Source organism: Aquarana catesbeiana, linkage group LG04 (assembly GCF_042186555.1).
Source record: "Aquarana catesbeiana isolate 2022-GZ linkage group LG04, ASM4218655v1, whole genome shotgun sequence".
NCBI classification, from domain to species: Eukaryota; Metazoa; Chordata; class Amphibia; order Anura; family Ranidae; genus Aquarana; species Aquarana catesbeiana.
The window spans coordinates 350,181,104-350,199,277 of NC_133327.1; the positions used below are offsets into that span (position 1 = coordinate 350,181,104).

Genomic DNA, 18,174 nt, shown 5'->3' on the forward strand with positions numbered 1-18,174 from the left:
GATTGTTTTGGCTTTCCCCTATCCAGGGAGAGGGGGAGAGCTTTGTCCAGGTGGGGGGTTTTTAGTGGGAAAAAAATCCCCCCCCCAATCTTACCGGAGGTCTGAGCTGCTCGCCGGAGGGAAGCCTGCTGCTTCTGCTGACACAGCGTGATCTTTGAAGAAAGCATGACAAGGTACGTTCCCTATACAGCCCCCAGTGGTGACTCTTAGACATGACAACATTTACTTTTTTTTAAAGGCGACATTTCATAAGAAAAATTTAAAAATTCCTTAGAAACCTCCACTTACCGTTCCCACTGCAGGGATTTCTGTGGTTAAACCAACAGACCCAATCTTCACCCCTCACAGTGGGCTCCGTTACCAAACCTTCAGGAACCGGGGACCCTCAGGGAACCCACACTCCTGGACCCATAAAGGACCCCGCCAGTAAAAACTTTATGGCTGAAAACACCAAAGCACTGGATCCCAGGGTCCAGCTCTCTAAAAAGAGAAGCATTACATGTAAAAACCTTGTTTCTTCCACCACGAGGCCCGGGTACCATTCAATTCAACCTTAAAAGACACTTTGAATGGATCTGGCTGCATAGCTAGCTCCAGCAGTGGGGCTAGCTATGCAGTGGAGCACAGCACATCTTTACTCGTGGTCAACACCTTAGACACTGGCAAAAAAACTGAGGTACTCCGAGTAGTGGGAGGGGTTATATAGGCTACTTCCTGTAGGGGGGGGCCAGTGTCCATCACCTGAAGGTGGCCTATAACCCATGTAGTAATTACTATGGCTCTGTGTCCCATGATGTACGATTAAGAAGTGTGTAATATAAATATATACATACATATATATATATATATATATATATATATATATATATATATATATATATATATATATATATATACATACACACACACACACACACACACACATACACACATACACACACACACACACTGGGGACGGAAAGTATTCAGACCCCCTAAAATTTTTCACTCTGTTATATTGCAGCCATTTGCTAAAATCATTTAAGTTAATTTTTTTCCTCATTAATGTACACACAGCACCCCATATTGACAGAAAAACACAGAATTGTTGTATTTTTGCAGATTTATTAAAAAAGAAAAACTGAAATATCACATGGTCCTAAGTATTCAGACCCTTTGCTCAGTATTTAGTGGAATCTGCAAAAATGTCAACAATTCTGTGTTTTTCTGTCAATATGGGGGGGTGCTGTGTGTACATTAATGAGGAAAAAAAATGAACTTAAATGATTTTAGCAAATGGCTGCAATATAACAAAGAGTGAAAAATTTAAGGGGGTCTGAATACTTTCCGTCCCATATATATATATATATATATATATATATATATATATATATATATATATATATATATATATATATATATATATATTTTTTTTTTTTACTTTGCTATAAAACATATCCAATACATAAAAGAATAAAAATATCGAATTTCTTCATAAATTTAGGCCAAAATGTATTCTTCGTAATGACATTGATCAGTGACTTATATTGACCCTAATGCGGCGCGGGGGTGGGGGAGGATGTTGGGGACGGATGACGACTGACTGGCATCAACAGTGACACCAATGCAGTGATCAGTGCTAATGATATACATGGTCACTGTACTAATAACACTGCAAGAGGGGGTGGAGAAAAGGAAGCGCCACCTGAGTGCAGTATTAATGTAAGATTTTAATGACATAAAAAGTAAACACTTACAGGAAAAACAAATTAAAAGGCTCATCTGTGAGTAGGCAGTGTTATCTTCCTCGATTTCCAGTCCGGAACAGGTACCAGCGTTGTAGGGCTGCAGATGGAGACTTGCAGCTTGTATCTCTTCCTGCGGCCGTCAGGGAGAAGCTGGGACCGGCGTGGAATGCACAGGGGAGGTGCGTGACGTCACAGGTCATTCAGAAAACTTCCGGATACACTCCAGGGGGAGGGGCAACATCGAGGGAGGGTTCTGAAGGCTACGCGCTCGGAGCTGCTGCTCCTTCAAGAGGCCTATCACCTCTATCTGTGTGTACTAATAACACTGGCTGGGGAGGGGTTGACATCTAGGGCGATCAAAGGGTTAACTGTGTACCTAACAATGTTTACTGTTTTAACTAAGCAATAAGCGAGAAATTGAATGGCACATCGTTGCAGTTTGTACAGGGCTCTCTTCTGTCATTTGCTCAGCCTATCAGTGGGTTCCAGCCATAAATCATTGGGCGGGACACACTAATTAGCTTGTGCTGTAGCGAATGACAGAAAAGCCGGGTGTGATGGGCGCTCACGCCTCCTGCCCAGAAATGCAAACCACATATATTTATGTGATCCAGTGCAGTCGAGCTGCACTGTAGCAGTAAAGCTAAAGGAGGTGGTCAGCAAGTGGTTAAACTTACCAATTTGCAGAGGCTCTTGTTTGGGTGGTATTGGCACAGGTGAGCGTTGCCTCTCTCTGAAGGAAGGTCTTTCCCTTCTATTTGGAGGTGGAGCAGGTGGACCCGGAGGACCAGGAGGGCCTTGTTGCCAGTATGGTGGATGAAATCCACCTTGAGGGGGCCCATATCCACTGGAACCATGCTAGGATGAAAAAGCACGCATTTTGGGATACAATATGTAACAAGGATCAAAGCTATTATCCATTTGTAGACAAAGGAAATTTGAACAACTTAACAGAATAGTTGCAAACAGAATTATTTCTCCTCACCTGGTAATCAAATTGATTCCCTGGCCCCATGGGGAAGTTTTCAGGTGGTCCTCCAAAGTTATGATTGTTCTGGTTAAACATGTGTCTATTGTCATTGGAAAAATCACCACTGTCCTGACTATTACTATCTTCAGATGGGGGGACAATATCCATAGGTCCAGGGACAGGAGGAATCCATGGCTGTTCTGGAGGAGGATGGTGTGGAGGTGGTTGATGATGCATTCCACCCCACTCTGGTATTTATACAGAGAGAAAAAAAAAATGTTTGATATACACATCAGGCCAAAACATTAGAGAAAGACAATGCTCCGGATTTATTACATGTATAAAGCATTACTTAAAATACTGCATTCCCTATATAATACAGCATGCATTAATAATACAAATCAGCCAGATTTACATTGAACCTATCAAGCCTTCAAAATGTCTCATATACTGTTTTAGTACAGGAATCTTGCAGCGCAAATGCAAATTACACCCCCAAAATAAATGTATGTGCACTTATGAAGGCCCTGAATTTCATATTCTTACTTTACACGTGGCCTTGATTTCTGCCCAAGTTGATAATAAAGTCAAACAGCCCAATACTAGGACCTCATTGGCCAATAAAAGATCAGTAATTTGAAGCTGAATGGGTGGGTTGAGTATTTTACTAATTCAACTAAGAGCTAATATCTTGTATACAGCCTAGGAAGGACACAACTCAATGGAAGATTTAAAGTGGAACTTTATGTAAGGGAAGGAAACAAAAAAAAAAAAAAAAAAAAGCCAAACAAGCAAGATTTGAATGCAGAAGACACACACACGCCGACCACCCACAGTACACATTTACATCAATACTTGATGGTAAATACCGTTGTTATGGCAGCAGTGCGCTGCCATATCCCGATATTATTTTGTACTGTGGGCGATTCTGCGTCTGATAAAACTGGTCCCAGCGGCAGAATTACCACAGGATCACTTTTAGAGGTGGCGAGAGAGTTGCCCCCTCCCACCGCTTCCCCGTCGTCTCCAAGCTTACTGGAGCCGTTGGCAAGCCCAGAGCCGACCCGATCCCTCAGCTGCCTGGGCAGGAAGTTGAGTAAAGGCAAGATAACCCCACTCGGCTCTATGCCCACCTAGAAGGACTGGGGCAACGTCTCTCGGGCTTAAGGAGCTGATGTTTTTTCTGTTAAAGGCAAAATGTTCTTTTTTTGCTTTTAAAGGGTCAATGAGAGATCTGAGGTCTTTTTGACCCCAGATCTCTCAATAAAGATTACCTGTTATGCTTATTTCTATTACAAGGGATGTGTACATTCCTTTTAATAGTAATAAAAGTGATAAAAAAAAAAAAAGAAATTTAAAAAAGCACCCCATCCCTTTGTGCTCTTGCACAAAAGCTACACAAGTCGCTCGAGCATATGTAACTGGTGTTCAAACCACACATGTGAGGTATGGCCTCAATCGAGAGAGAGCAATAATTCTAGCACAAGACCTCCCCTGGAACTCTAAACAGGTAACCTGTAAAATTTTTTAAAGCCCGCTTATGGAGATTTTTCAGTACCGTAGTTTGTTGCCATTCCACGAGCGTGCGCAATTTTAAAGCATGACATGTTAGGTGTCTATTTACTTGACATAACATCATCTTTCACATTATAGAAAAAATTGGGCTAACTTTACTGACTTTTCTTTTTTATTCATTAAAGTGCATTTTTCCCCCAAAAATTGCGTTTGAAAGACCACTGCACAAATACAGCATGACATAATATATTGCAATATTGCAACGATCACCATTTTTCAAAAATTCTGACGGACCTAGAAATAGAACAGGTTCTAAATATTTCCGACAGAACCAATTTCTATCTGGAAAACTGCTCGTCTGTATGCTGTTCCGACAGGCCAAAAACTACGCATGCTCTGAAGCAAGTACGAGACGGAAGCTATTGGCTACTGAACTTCCTTTTTCTAGTCCCGTCGTACGTGCTGTACGTCACCTCATCAGGACGGTAGGACTTTGGTTTGACCGTGCGTAGGCAAGACTGCTTGAATGGAATTCCGTCGGAGAAACCTTCAGAGTTTATTCCGACGGCAAAAAGGATTGTGTGTACGTGGCATAACAGGTTTTCTTCTAAGATTGCCCTGTATTTGGCTCCACCCATCTTCCCATCAACTCTGACCAGCTTCCCTGTCCCTGCTGAAGAAACGCATCCCCACAACATGATGCTACCACCACCAAGTTTCACGGTGGGGATGGTGTGTTCAGGGTGAAGTACAGTGTTAGTTTTCTGCCACACAGAGTTTTGTTTTTAGGCCAAAAAGTTACAGTTTGGTCTCAACTGACCAGAGCACCTTCTTCCACATGTTTGCTGTGTCGCCCAAATAGCTTTGCGCACACAGGACTTTCTTATGGCTTTCTTCTTGCCACTCCTCCATAAAGACTAGATTTGTGGAGCGCACCAGTAGTTCTCAACCCTGTCCTCAAATACCCACTACAGGCCATGTTTTGTGAATTTCTCTTAGATAAAATAGCTGTCCAAAATACCAAGCCATTGACTCTGATTTAAAGCACTTGTGCAAGATAAAGGAAAATCTTCAAACATGGCCTGTTGGGGGTACTTGAGGACAGGGTTGAGAGCCACTGGAGTGCACGACTAATAGTTGTTCTGAGGACAGATTCTCCCACCTGCTCCTCCACAGTGACCATGGGCCTCCTGGCTGCTTCTCTGAGTAATGCTTTCCTTGCCCAGCCTGTCAGTTAAGACTCCATTTACACAGGGGCAACTTTGGATCCCACTTCAACTCGCCCCTAGTCGCGCTACATGAAAAAATCAAAGTAAGTGAATGGATCCATCTTAATGCACACTACTGCAGTCACTCCGACTTCAGAAAAGGTTCCTGTACTACTTCCATCCGACTTCTAAGCAACTTGAACCCATTGATTTCAATGGAAGTCGCCTCCAAGTAGGATCCCCGCTCATAGTGAGGCAACTTTACAGTATGAATCATGAGGAGGAACTCCACGCCAAATTTTAAATACAAAACCGGCATGCGTTCCCCTCCAAGAGCATACCAGGCCCTTAGGTCGGGTATGGATTTTAAGGGGAACCCCTTATGCCGGAAAAACGGCGTGGGGGTCCCCCCCAAATCCATACCAGACCCTTATCCGAGCACGCAGCCCGGCCGGTCAGGAAAGGGGGTGGGGATGAGCGACCCCCCCCCCCCCCCCATGCCAGTGACCCTGCCCCTTATGACGCCACAGTCCCGGGGCATGATGGGAATGTGACGTCAAAAGGGGCGGGGTCACTGGGTGATAGGGGTGCAACGGATCGTCACTGATCCGAACGGTTCAGCCTGTTCGGATCGGCACAAGTGCGCTCCCGCCTCGGCCTTAGGAAAGGCCGTGGCTTAGGCCTAGCTCCGGAGCGGCGGCCATCTTGGTACACCCGGCGGCCGTTTACCACGTGATCGCTCTGACAAATGACGGAGCGATCACTTGTAAACAAAAAGGCGTCATGTCATGACGCCGGTTCCTCTCAGCCCTCTGTGTACTAATCTGTACAGTGGTGGGGAGAGATCAGATGGCAGCAGTGCCAATACTCTGCCATACCCTGCCAATACTCTGCCAACACCCTGCCAATATATTATTACAGTGGGGGAGATTGCAGATATTACAGTGGGGGAGATGACGTGGATATTACAGTGGGGGAGATTTTTTTTTTTTTGATCCGAAAATGATCCGAACCTTGACTCCTGATCCGAGCGATCCGAACCGTGAGTTTTTTGATCCGTTGCACCCCTACTGGATGACCTCACCCGGTGACCACGCCCCATGCCTATATAAGTCGTTGCGCACCGTGCACACGGCATTACAGCGGGAGAGAGCGTTGTGTCAACATCAGAAGAAGAGAAGAGGGAAGAAGACGATGGAGAAGACCGGGCCACTGCTAGCAAAAGAGCAGAAGATAGCGGAGGAGCCCGGCAGAATAACCGGACACCGGGAGAAGAGGCCGGAGAGAGTGGAGAAGTCGGAAGAAGACCCCGGAGCTGCGTAATAAATTACTTTAAAAAACCTGTGTAGTGTGTTTTTTTCTATTGACACTTTTTCCCCCCCAGATGAATAGGTAGGGGTACGATGTACCCCATACTCATTCACATAGGGTGGGGGCTCCCTTATTAAAGGGGCTCCTGGATTCCGATAAGCCCCCCGCCCGCAGACCCCGACAACCAACGGCCAGGGTTGTCAGGAAGAGGCCCTTGTCCTCATCAACATGGGGACAAGGTGCTTTGGGGAGATGGGCCACAGGACGCCCCCCTTCCCCAAAGCACCCCCCCCCTATGTTGAGGGCATGCGGCCTGGTACGGTTCAGGGGGGGGGGGGCTCTCGCTCGTCCCCACCCCCTTTCCTGACTGGCCGGGCTGTGTGCTCGGATAAGGGTCTGGTATGGATTTTGGGGGGGACCCCCACACCCTTTTTTCGGCGTAAGGGGTACCTCTTAACATCCATACCAGACCTAAGAGCCTGGTATGTTCAGTTCCCTGTTCTGGAGGCGACTTCAAGTCATTTTGTAAGTTGCGCTGAAGTCGCCCCAAGTCACGCTGTGATTCATACTTAAGTAGTGTCCAAGTTGCCTCCCAAAGTCGCGCTGGAAGAGCCCCTGCGTGAATGGGCTCTTAGGTGGTCGGCCAGGTCTTGGTAGGTTTGCAGTCTTTCCATTTTCGGATGATGGATTGAACAGTGCTCCGTGAAATGTTCAAAGCTTGGAATATTTTTTTATAACCTAATCTTGCTTTAAACTTCTCCACAACTTTATCCCTGAACTGTATGGTGTGTTCCTTGGCATTCATGATGCTGTTTATCACTAAGGTTTTCTAGCAAACCGCTGAGGGCTTCACAGAACAGTTGTATTTATACTGAGATTAAATTACACACAGGTGGACTCTATTTACTAATTAGGTGACTTCTGAAGGCAATAGGTTCCATTAGATTTTAGTTAGGGGTATCAGAGTAAAGGGGGCTGAATACAAATGCACGCCACACTTTTCAGATATTTGTAAAAAAAATTGAAAACCATTTATAATTTTCCTTTCACTTCACAATTGTGTGTCACTTTGTGTTGATCTATCACATAAAATCCCAATAAAATACATTTATGTTTTTGGTTGTAACATGACAATTGTGGAAAATTTCAAGGGGTATAACCCCTTCCCGCCGACCGTACGCAGATATGCGTACTCGGCTTTCCGGGGTTATACCGGGATGATGCCCGCAGCTGCAGGCATCATCCCGGTACCGTTGTTTACAGCGGGCGATCGGCTACCCGAGTATAACAACCGATGCGGCTAAAAGCCGCTCGGTTGTTATACCGGAGGAGCGGGATCGGGAGCGTGCGATCGGGAGGCCCGGTGTCTGATTCTGTGCCTTCGGCGGCTGGGGGCGGGCTGGAACGAAGCTGTGGGCGGCTTGGTTGTAAACGCGGAAGCACCCGTTTACTCAGCTGCCAATGGCGCCGAATTTTAAAAAGTACACAGTATTCAGAATCGCCGTTTTTGGCGATCTGAATACTTTGAAGTGTAAAGGAGGGATGGGGGGTCTTTTAGACCCCCCATCCCTCCATAAAGAGTACCTGTCACCACCTATTACTGTCACAAGGGATGTTTCCATTCCTTGTGACAGCAATAAAAGTAAAAAAAATATTTTTTTTAAAACACAATTTATAAAGTAAAAAAATAAATAAAATAAATTAAAAAAAAAAAAATTTTTTTAAAGTGCCCCTGTCCCCGCGAGCTCGCGCAGCGAAGAAAACGCATACGGAAGTCGCGCCCGCATATGTAAACGGTGTTCAAATCACACATGTGAGGTATCGCCGCGATTGTCAGAGCGAGAGCAATAATTCTAGCCCTAGACCTCCTCTGTAACTTAAACCTGGTAATCATAAAAAAATTTTAAAGCGTCGCCTATGGAAATTCATAGGTACCGTAGTTTGTCGCCATTCCACGAGTGCGTGCAATTATAAAGGGTGACATGTTTGGTATCTATTTACTTGGCGTAACATCATCTTTCACATTATACAAAAAAATTGGGGTAACTTTACTGTTTGGATTTTTTAAAATTCATGAAAGTGTCCCTTTTCCAAAAATTTGCGTTTAAAACACCGCTACACAAATACCGTGTGATAAAAAATATTGCAACAATCGCCATTTTATTCTCTAGATTCTCTGCTAAAAAAATATATATAATGTTTGGGAACTCCAAGTAATTTTCTAGCAAAAAATACGGATTTTAACTTGTAAACACCAAATTTCAAAAATAGGCTTAGTCATGAAAGGGTTAAATATTTTCTCAAGGTACCGTACATACAAAAACAGTACATTTCTGCATTTTGCCATGTTTTATCTATTTAATAATAATGCAAGTACAAAAAAAAAAACCCTTTGATCTGTCAGAAATGCACTGACATTTTATGGGCTGACAAAACATCAGTTTTGGGGACTGAATGGTGACAGCCCTGCCCAGTTGTCTTTTAATTAAACAAAACTACTCAATGGCCCTTTATCTCTATATCAGACATTAATAATTCTGTAACCCAATGTTAGAACTGAGAGGGCTAAAAAGACTCAGGAACTGTACACATGACAGCTCTGCATTTCTGACATGACCAATGGATAATTTTTTGCACTTCTCGAGCAGATCTACTGTAGCAAAACACTTAATTGTATATTTAAGGCTAAGTTCACACTGGCATTAAAAGCAGGCGTTTTGGAGGCATTAAAAACACCCCGCAAACACTTATGCAAATGATACAATGGATAGCACATAGTGCTGTTCACACTATCAAAGCATGAAGCGTTAGCATTGTGTGTCAAGTCAGGAGGCGTTTGAAGCATTTCAACGCCGCCCATTGAAGTCTATGGTAATACTTTGCAAATGCTCTGGCAGGCAGTTGCGGTGTGTTAAGATTTGTTTATTTCCTGTAATGGATTAGGCGTTTGTGGAGCGGTTCTAACGCGCCTTAAAGCTCATCAAATGCTTCAAAACTGCCCATAGGGGGTTTGGGGAGCATTTTTACCTTCTCATTAACGCTTGTAAAACGCCAGTCTAACGCCCATACTATAGCTCATTAACACGAGTCTAACGCTATAAGAGTGTTTGTTAAGCATTAGTAATTTAGTCAATTGTGAACAAGCTATTACAGATCAAAGGGTAGCAAATAACAGAAGTTCATAATCAGGGTTTACATTCACTTTAAAAAGGTTGAAAACCTCAGACATGAAATATGAATAAAGTATATCCCTCTATAGTGTGTACTTGTCTCACTCCAGAGCAATAAGTGTCATTTCTGTCTGCTACTCTATTTATCTGCTATTAGCGTGAATTACTTCTGACAAGTTTTCTTGACAACAAAAAAAAAAAAAAATGGTGACAGGGAGGGACCTCCAGCTGATTAACAGCCTCAGCTCTGTTCCTGTGTGAAAGGGGGTGTTGTCCCTTCCGTCCAATCAGCTCTCAGAGCTCTCCAGAGTGTAATGTCAGCTCTATTTAATATCTAATTCTGGACTTCAAACAGGTTTAGAGAAAAGAAGACTGCAGATAAATCCTCCTACATAAGTTATACCAGTTTGATTCAACTCTATATCACCTGAGGCCAGTCACTTCACTGGGTATAAGTAAGGGTTTACAACCACTTTAATGCAGACATTTGAGTAGTACTCAAGATGCTTATTAGACCCCAATAGGTTCACTTTAGGTACATAACACAGCTATTCAAGATGCGTTTTGCATATACATACAACCAACTATAAAATAAAAAATTAACTAGCAACCTAGCTGTTACCTGGCTGCCACATTCGATTAAAATTTGGATCATTTGGAAAATTATGGTTGTTGGGAACAGGTTCCATTTGTGGAACTGGAGGTGGTAGGTCCTGCCCATTGGGAATCATGCCTTGTGGCTCCACCACTTGACCCGTAGCTTCACGCTGAGCGATCCAAGCTTGGGCTAATGCTGCCCAATCTATCTGACCTAATAAAAAAAAAATTAAGTAAAACAGAAGAACGGTAATCATGAACTTGAGGCACACTGATACAACACAAATTGCATACAAAGTACAGGGCAACAATACAGGTACTCACTTCCATTTAGATCTCCTAAGTGATACTCACTTGGATCTTGTTGATGCTGAAAGGATTCCATCCACTGCTGCTGATTGAGTGGCCATTGCTGCCAAGGCTGTCCACCTTGATCCCACATATCTGCCACACCTTGCAGTAACCACTCCACCTGTAACCAGACAAAATTATCCCTGTTTAGTCACACTCTGTATTCAGAACACAAATACATTTAGAAATTAGTACTAGTAGGAATGACATTAGAATAAATGTATTTTTGTATCCTCTCTCATATATATTATACACACACACACACACACACACACACATTTCTCTCAGACCAGCTGCCATACACATGGGCTGAATCGCGATGGGTTTTTATTGGAAAAAAAAAACCTAAAAATAGACCTGGAGCGTGGCAAACTCTCATCATGAGCCCTGGTATAGCTGCATCACTGGTCTGGGGCTTAGAAATCCCCTCAGCTTAATCTCCAAAACGTACCCATAAGGAGGTACATTTAGGAGCATTCTATTTGGTTGGCACTGTCACCGCTCTTTTGTAAAAAGCAATCCTAGGGGCTGACCAGTTTTGTTTGGCTGTCCACTATGACCTGACATCACCTCTAGTTTACCCGGATGTCAACACCGACATTTTTTTTAAAAAATGGAGCGCATTCAAAAGCACTGATCTTGGTGTTTTGAATGCTTTTAAGGGCAGGAGGGATTTTTTAATACATACATTTTATTATATATATATATATATATATATATATATATATATATATATATATATATATATATATATATATATACACACACACATACACACACACATATATATATTTCATGAATTTAAATCAACATGAATTTATTGTCATCCATTATCAGCACCTTTAGCGCAAGAAAAGCTTTAAAAAAAAAAAAAAGCATCTCTTTAACCAGATCCCACCCGGCCTATAGCAGATTAACGGTCGGGCGATAGATCAGTCATCATATGAGGTCCTTCAGGATGCGCCGCTTATGTTTGTCGATCAGGGAAGAGGCGTGTCCCTCGGATCAGGTTAAACCACATTTGCCATGTAATCGGCTGTGTCCAATCACAGCCGGTCACAACTGTAAAACACAAGAGCAGTCACTAGCTGTACCCAGCTTCTTCTCCTCACATACCAATCGTGTAAGGAGAATTGGAGAACAAGTTTTTTTTTTTTTTCACATTACTGTGCACCACATTCTCCCTCCCAATAAAGAGAACCTGTCATCACTGGACCTGTCACACAGCCCATCAGCGTATCTGTCGCAGCCCATTAGTGTAGCCTAATCAGTGTCACTGCCGCCCATCAGCAGTGTACCTATCACAGCTTCACATCAGCCGCCATGCCCAAAAGATATTTTACACCTGAGGCGGCATATATAATCCTTACTAAGTCGGATGATGAGAGCAGCGGGGAGCTCTCACCATCCAATTCTAAATACGAGCCAGTAGAGAGTAGTGGACCGGGGACCGAATCAGAGGAGGAAACAGTCCAAAGACCTGCCTACAACCAGTAGCACCATACACCCCAAGGGCACCAACACTAAACGGAGCTAGAACCAAGGAAGAAGAGCCCAGTACCAGCCCTGGAATAATGCACCAGACCCGAAGAATACGGGCCCAAACCTACCTTCCCAATGCCCTGGCAAACCCATTATGACTGCCTTTCAGCTCAGGGTCAGCTACAATTCCCCCTTTCACTGCACAGCCAGGTGTGCAGCCCAACATTCATAATTTTTCTGAATTAGATTATTTTTTCCTCAAGATTTGCTGCAGTACATGGTGGACCAAACATTATTTTTTTAGAGCAACATATTGCCACTAACCCCAATTTGTCCTACATCCATATGTTTCATTGGCGATGTCTCCAAGTGGACAAGTTAAAATTGGTTTTGGGCCTTACGTTGAATATGGGGCTTACAAAGAAAAACAAAGTGCGTGCATGCCTACTGGTCCACCCACCCCCATGCCGATTTTTTCTGCTGTCATGTCCTATGATATGCACTTCCTGCATTTCAATAATTCACATTGCCTTCCCCGAGATTATCCCAACCATGATAAATTATATAAAATACGCCCATTAATAAATTCTTTTTCCAAGTGATTTGCTGAAATGTCCCAGAACAAAGCATTTGTGTGGACGAATCCCTTTGTCCACTTCACTTGCCGGCTGCAATTCAAACAATATATTCCCAGTAAGCGGTACAGGTACAGATTAAAACTCAACAAACTATGTGAAAAAGCCACCGGATATGTGCATGCCCTTCTGTGTGTACGAAGACAAAGACTCCCAGCTCCAGCCCCCTGAGTGCCCAATGCACATCGGAACCAGCAGAAAAATTGTCTGGGACCTGGCATACCCCCTGCTCAAAAAAAGGTCATCATATCTGCGTTGACAATTATTAAACGAGTTTGCCCCTTTTCCGCCACCTGTACTGTGAAAAAACATTGGCTTGCGGTACCACCAGAAAAAACGAAATTTAAATTTAAAGTACAAAGGGGAAAATCCGCAAGTGTGAGAAATAAGGAAATGTTGGCCAAGAAGTGGAGGGACAAGACATATGTTTACGCCCTATCCACCATCCACGATGACACCTCTGTGGAGATTCACGGAAGATGCAGTCCCATTGTAAAGCCCAAAGACATACACGATTATAATCAGTTCGGGGGGGGGGGATTTAAATGACCAGATGCTACAGCCCTATCTCAACACAAAAGTCCAGTTTCTGCTATAAAAAAAGTTGCATTTTATCTCTTTCATATGGCCATGTAGAATTTGTACATCATTTATCAAAAGTCAACAGAAATACTCAGCACCTTCCTCAAATATATTAAAGAAATTGTCACTGCCCTGATCTACCAGCAAGGATCCCCCTCAGGAAGCATACTTCATGAGCAAAGTTTTCCAGAAAACATTCCCCCCACAGAACCGGGAAGAAGATGCCAAAAGAAATGTGTATGCAGCAAAGGAGTTAGAAGAGATACCAGTTATCATTGTCCCCAATGTCCCTCCCAACCTGGCTTATGCATCGGAGAATACTTCAGACGTTATCACACATCCCTCAGATATTAGCCCCCTTAATTTCAACATCCTGCCATTTCCCCATTTCAAATACCTGTGCGGATCATTTCCTGCTACCACGTTTCTACCTTCCACATTAAAGCAGAAGTAAACCCATCCATTAAACTGTTTAAAAAACAGTTACATTTCTGGCACGTGGCGGGAATACAACTGTTGTTGTGCTCTCAACCAAACTGTCAAACTATCCAATGGCTGGTGTCATAACTAATCACATGTGCAGCATCATGGCAGTTGCAGATTAAACAGGGGCCAAGATGGCAGCTTCCTTGGCTGAAAACAAAAGGAGGGTTTACTTCCACTTTAACTGACCCCAGCCTGTTTACCCACAATGCCTCTGCCTACTGTATTGATGGTTTCTAAACCACACTTCTGCCTTCCACGTGCACTGACATTGGCATGTTAATCGACCATGTTTTTTGCTTCCATGCTTCAATTGATCTTTTGCCCTGCTACTGTAGTACATATGAGTGTCACATATGTGAGGGGCTTCAGCAAGTGTTTTGAGCAGAGAACACCAGTTTTTGGTTTACTCTGGGTTTTGTAATTCCCAGAACAGGGTTTGGAGAAAAGAGAATTCAAAAAGATTTGGGTGGGAGAAGCCTCTACCCCTGTCACCAATTCTTTCCTGACCGAGGCCCTAAGCTTGATGTCCTTCCTGCTGCCTGGACCAATACTTTGGCTGTACTGACTATATCTTTGCCTGCTGCCTGGACAATTGCTTTTGTTGCTGTCTGGACAATTCCTGTCACTGACCACATCCCTGTCGGCTGCCTGGACCAATGCTCTCCTCTGTGGACCACTGCACTACTAAAACCACAGGTAATCTTTTGTTTACCCTTTGCTTAGCAGAATGTATTTTGGGGTGTAATTGGTATGTACATCCTATGTGTTAGAAATGTGAAGGGCCTTAAAAAATGTGATAGGTTGCAAGGAAATTAGATATGTAATTTATGTCACTACAACACCCGATGATGCTTCTTGGATGTTGGGGCTCTTGGCCAGGCTGTGTAAAAGTCTCACACGTGTGGTATCGCGTACTCAGGAGGAGTATTAGAATGTATTTTGGGGTGCAATTTTTGCCATGTACATGCTATGTGTTACAAATATCCTATAAATTGACAACTTTGTGTAAAAAAAATAATAAGTTTTCATTTTCTTTCAATGTTTTCCAAAAACTGATGGAAAACAAAATACAAGTTCAAAAGACTCATATTGCATCACAGAATATATGCTGGGGGTTTGCTTTCCACAATGGGGTCATTTTGTGGGCCTTTCCATTGTCCTGGTGCTCCGGGGCCTTCAAAAATATGATAGGTAGTCAGAAAATTATGTGTGTAATTTATGCTCCTAGAACACCTGGGAGGTGCTACTTAGATGTTGGGCCTCTGTATGTGACCAGGCTGTGTAAAAGTCTCACGCATGTGGTATCGCCAGTAGCAAAATGTGTTTTGGGGTATAGTTGCAAGTATGCATATGCTGTGTGTGAGAAATGACTTTTTAATATGACAATTTTGTGTAAAAAAAAAAAAAAATTCATAATTTTCCCAAGAATTGTGGGAAAAAATTACAACTTCCAAAAAACTCAATTCCTCTTACGAAATACTTTGGACTGTCTACTGTCCAAAAGGGGGTCATTTGGGGGTATTTGTACGGTCCTGGCTTGTTAGTGTTTCAAGAAATTAGATAGGCCGTCAGTACATCAGGTGTGATCAATGTTTAATGACTGACACCATAGCGTGTAGACTAATAACTAAATAATATACACAAATTTGGTTTATTTTCACCAAAACGATATGTAGCAGCATAAATCTTGGCCCAATCTTTGAAAATCTTTGAAGAAAAATTACTCATTTGCAAACATTTTTTGAAAAGAAACAAAAAAAAAAAAAAAAAATGCACCATCCCCCACCGTTGAAATGCACTGAAGACACAGCAAGAACGCATCAATAATGCACCTGTGTTGCGTTTTTGAGTCACATGACCTATGAAAAGCACACCATAAGCCAGGTGGATAAAAAAAAAAAAAAAAAAGGATATTTAAAGCGTATTTTTTTGATTTTTATCAAATTTCTTTTACTAAAATGTTATTGGAGTAAAAAAATCTAAAGATATCTTAAATAAAAAACTACAATACTAATTTAGTTTAATCAGCATGAAATGGAGCTTAGTTATGTAGCACAAGGCTGTATATTCTGCAATATTTACATTTTTGGTAAAATCATTGAATCCAAGCAATGCAAGCTGAGATAACATGCACTGAATTGATGCATTCACACAATGTCATAGTAACCATGAGATAAAACAAAGTTCAGAAACATTCCTTTATCCCATTGTTTTGCAAATCTATGTACACAGCAAACTGTATGATTGAATTGGTTCTGATATCGCTATTTTACTAACCTGACAGCTTATTATTCTAAATAGGAAACCTTCATTTTGTTTGAAATATAATAAAGATTCAAACTACCAGCAGGAATGAGTCCTTACATTTAACCACTTCAGCCCCGGAAAGGATCTACCCCCTTCCTGACCAAGCCCTTTTTGCGATACGGCACTGCGTCGCTTTAACTGATAATTGCGCGGTCATGCAACGTTGTACCCAAACAAAATTGATGTCCTTTTTTCCCCACAAATATAGCTTTTGGTGGTATTTGATCACCTTTGCGGTTTTTATTTTTTGAAAATAAATGCAATATTTTTTACTTTTTGCTATAATACAAATCCAAACATCCCAAAAAACTAAATGTCTTCCTCAGTTTAGGCCAATATGTATGCTTCTAGATATTTTTGGTAAAAAAAAAAAAAAAAACCCCCAAGCGTATATTGATTGGTTTGCGCAAAAGTTATCGCGTCTACAAAATAGGGGATAGATTTATGGCATTATTTTTTTTTTTTTTTAAATTAGTAATGGTGACGATCTGCAATTTTTATTGTGACTGTGACATTGCAGCGGACAGATCGGACACTTGACACGTTTTTATGACCATTGACATTTATACAGCGATCAGTGCTATAAAAATGCACTGATTATTGTGTAACTGTCACTGGTAGGGAAGGGATTAAAACTAGGGGGCGATCAAGGGGTTAAGTGTGTTCTAACTGTAGGGGGGGGGATGGGCTCACTAGAACATGACAGAGATCATGTTCCCGATCACTGGGAGCAGTAGATCCCTGTCATGTTGCTAGGCAGAACAGGAAACTGTCTTGTTTGCATCTCTCCGTTCTGCCTCTCCATGCCACGATTGGGGGCCACCGGTGGACATCGAGTCGGATGGAGTGCCACACGGGTACGTGGTTTTGCACACCCGTGCCATTCTGCCGACGTATATCGGCGTGAGCTGGTCAGCAAGTGGTTAAAGAGCAACTGTCATTTCAGATCCATCATGGCAGCGCCTGTTAGCCAGCATCCACTCACCTGCACCCGCCAGGTCCCTTATCTTGTTGTGTCACTGCCGCATCAGCAGCCGTCCCATTAAAGTGAATGGTACTGCCAGTAAGTCAACAGCGGGTCAGAGAGAGCTGCTGCAGTACACAGGTGACAGTTGCTCTTTAAAAATTATGAATTAAATCGAGTTGATTTAACCACTTCTGGAATGCACATATACTGCGGCAGGGCGGCACGACTACACGAAATGACGTACCTGTATGTCGTTTCATGCATTAGCTACTGTGGGTGTGCACGGGTGCCACGGACACTATGTTCACCGGCCACCCATGATCACTGTACAGAGAGGCAGAACAGGGATCTGCCTATGTAAACAAGGCAGATCCCCGTTTTGACAGGGGACAACACAGAGCGGCTGTTCCTAGTAATCAGGAACAGCGATCTATGTGTTGTCCCAGTGGGCCCATCCCCCACACAGTAAGAACACACGGAGAGAACAGTTAACCCCCCCAGTGTTAACCTTTACCTGCTAGTGTCATGTATACATCGATCAGTGCATTTTTTTATAGCACTGATCACTGTATTGGTGCCACTGGTCCCCAAAAAGTGTCACTTAAGGTCAGATTTATCCGCCACAATGTTGCAGTCTCGCTAAAAATCGCAGATCGCCGCCATTACCAGTAAAAACAAATTAAAAGTCCCTAAATCTATCCTCTATTTTGTAGCCGCTATAACTTTTGCGCAAACCAATCAATATACGTTTTTTATTTAACCAAAAATATGTAGAAGAATACATTTGTTTTTTGGATATGTATTATAGCAGAAAGTAAAAATATAATTTTTTTTTCCAAAATTGTCGCTTTTTTTTTTTTATTTAT

General features: G+C 42.7%; 1 protein-coding gene across 1 annotated transcript in view; it reads right to left on the reverse strand.

The window, feature by feature from the left end:
- Nucleotides 1-18,174, reverse strand: part of PNISR (PNN interacting serine and arginine rich protein) — a 55,831-nt gene that overhangs the window by 19,147 nt on the left and 18,510 nt on the right. Inside the window, exons 2-5 of the mRNA XM_073626985.1 lie at nt 10,853-10,970; nt 10,524-10,712; nt 2,713-2,945; nt 2,405-2,585 (exon numbers count right to left, since the gene is read on the reverse strand). Of these exons, the coding sequence (XP_073483086.1) occupies nt 2,405-2,585; nt 2,713-2,945; nt 10,524-10,712; nt 10,853-10,940 (691 nt within the window). The 5' untranslated portion in view covers nt 10,941-10,970. The remainder of the gene's footprint in view (nt 1-2,404; nt 2,586-2,712; nt 2,946-10,523; nt 10,713-10,852; nt 10,971-18,174) is intronic.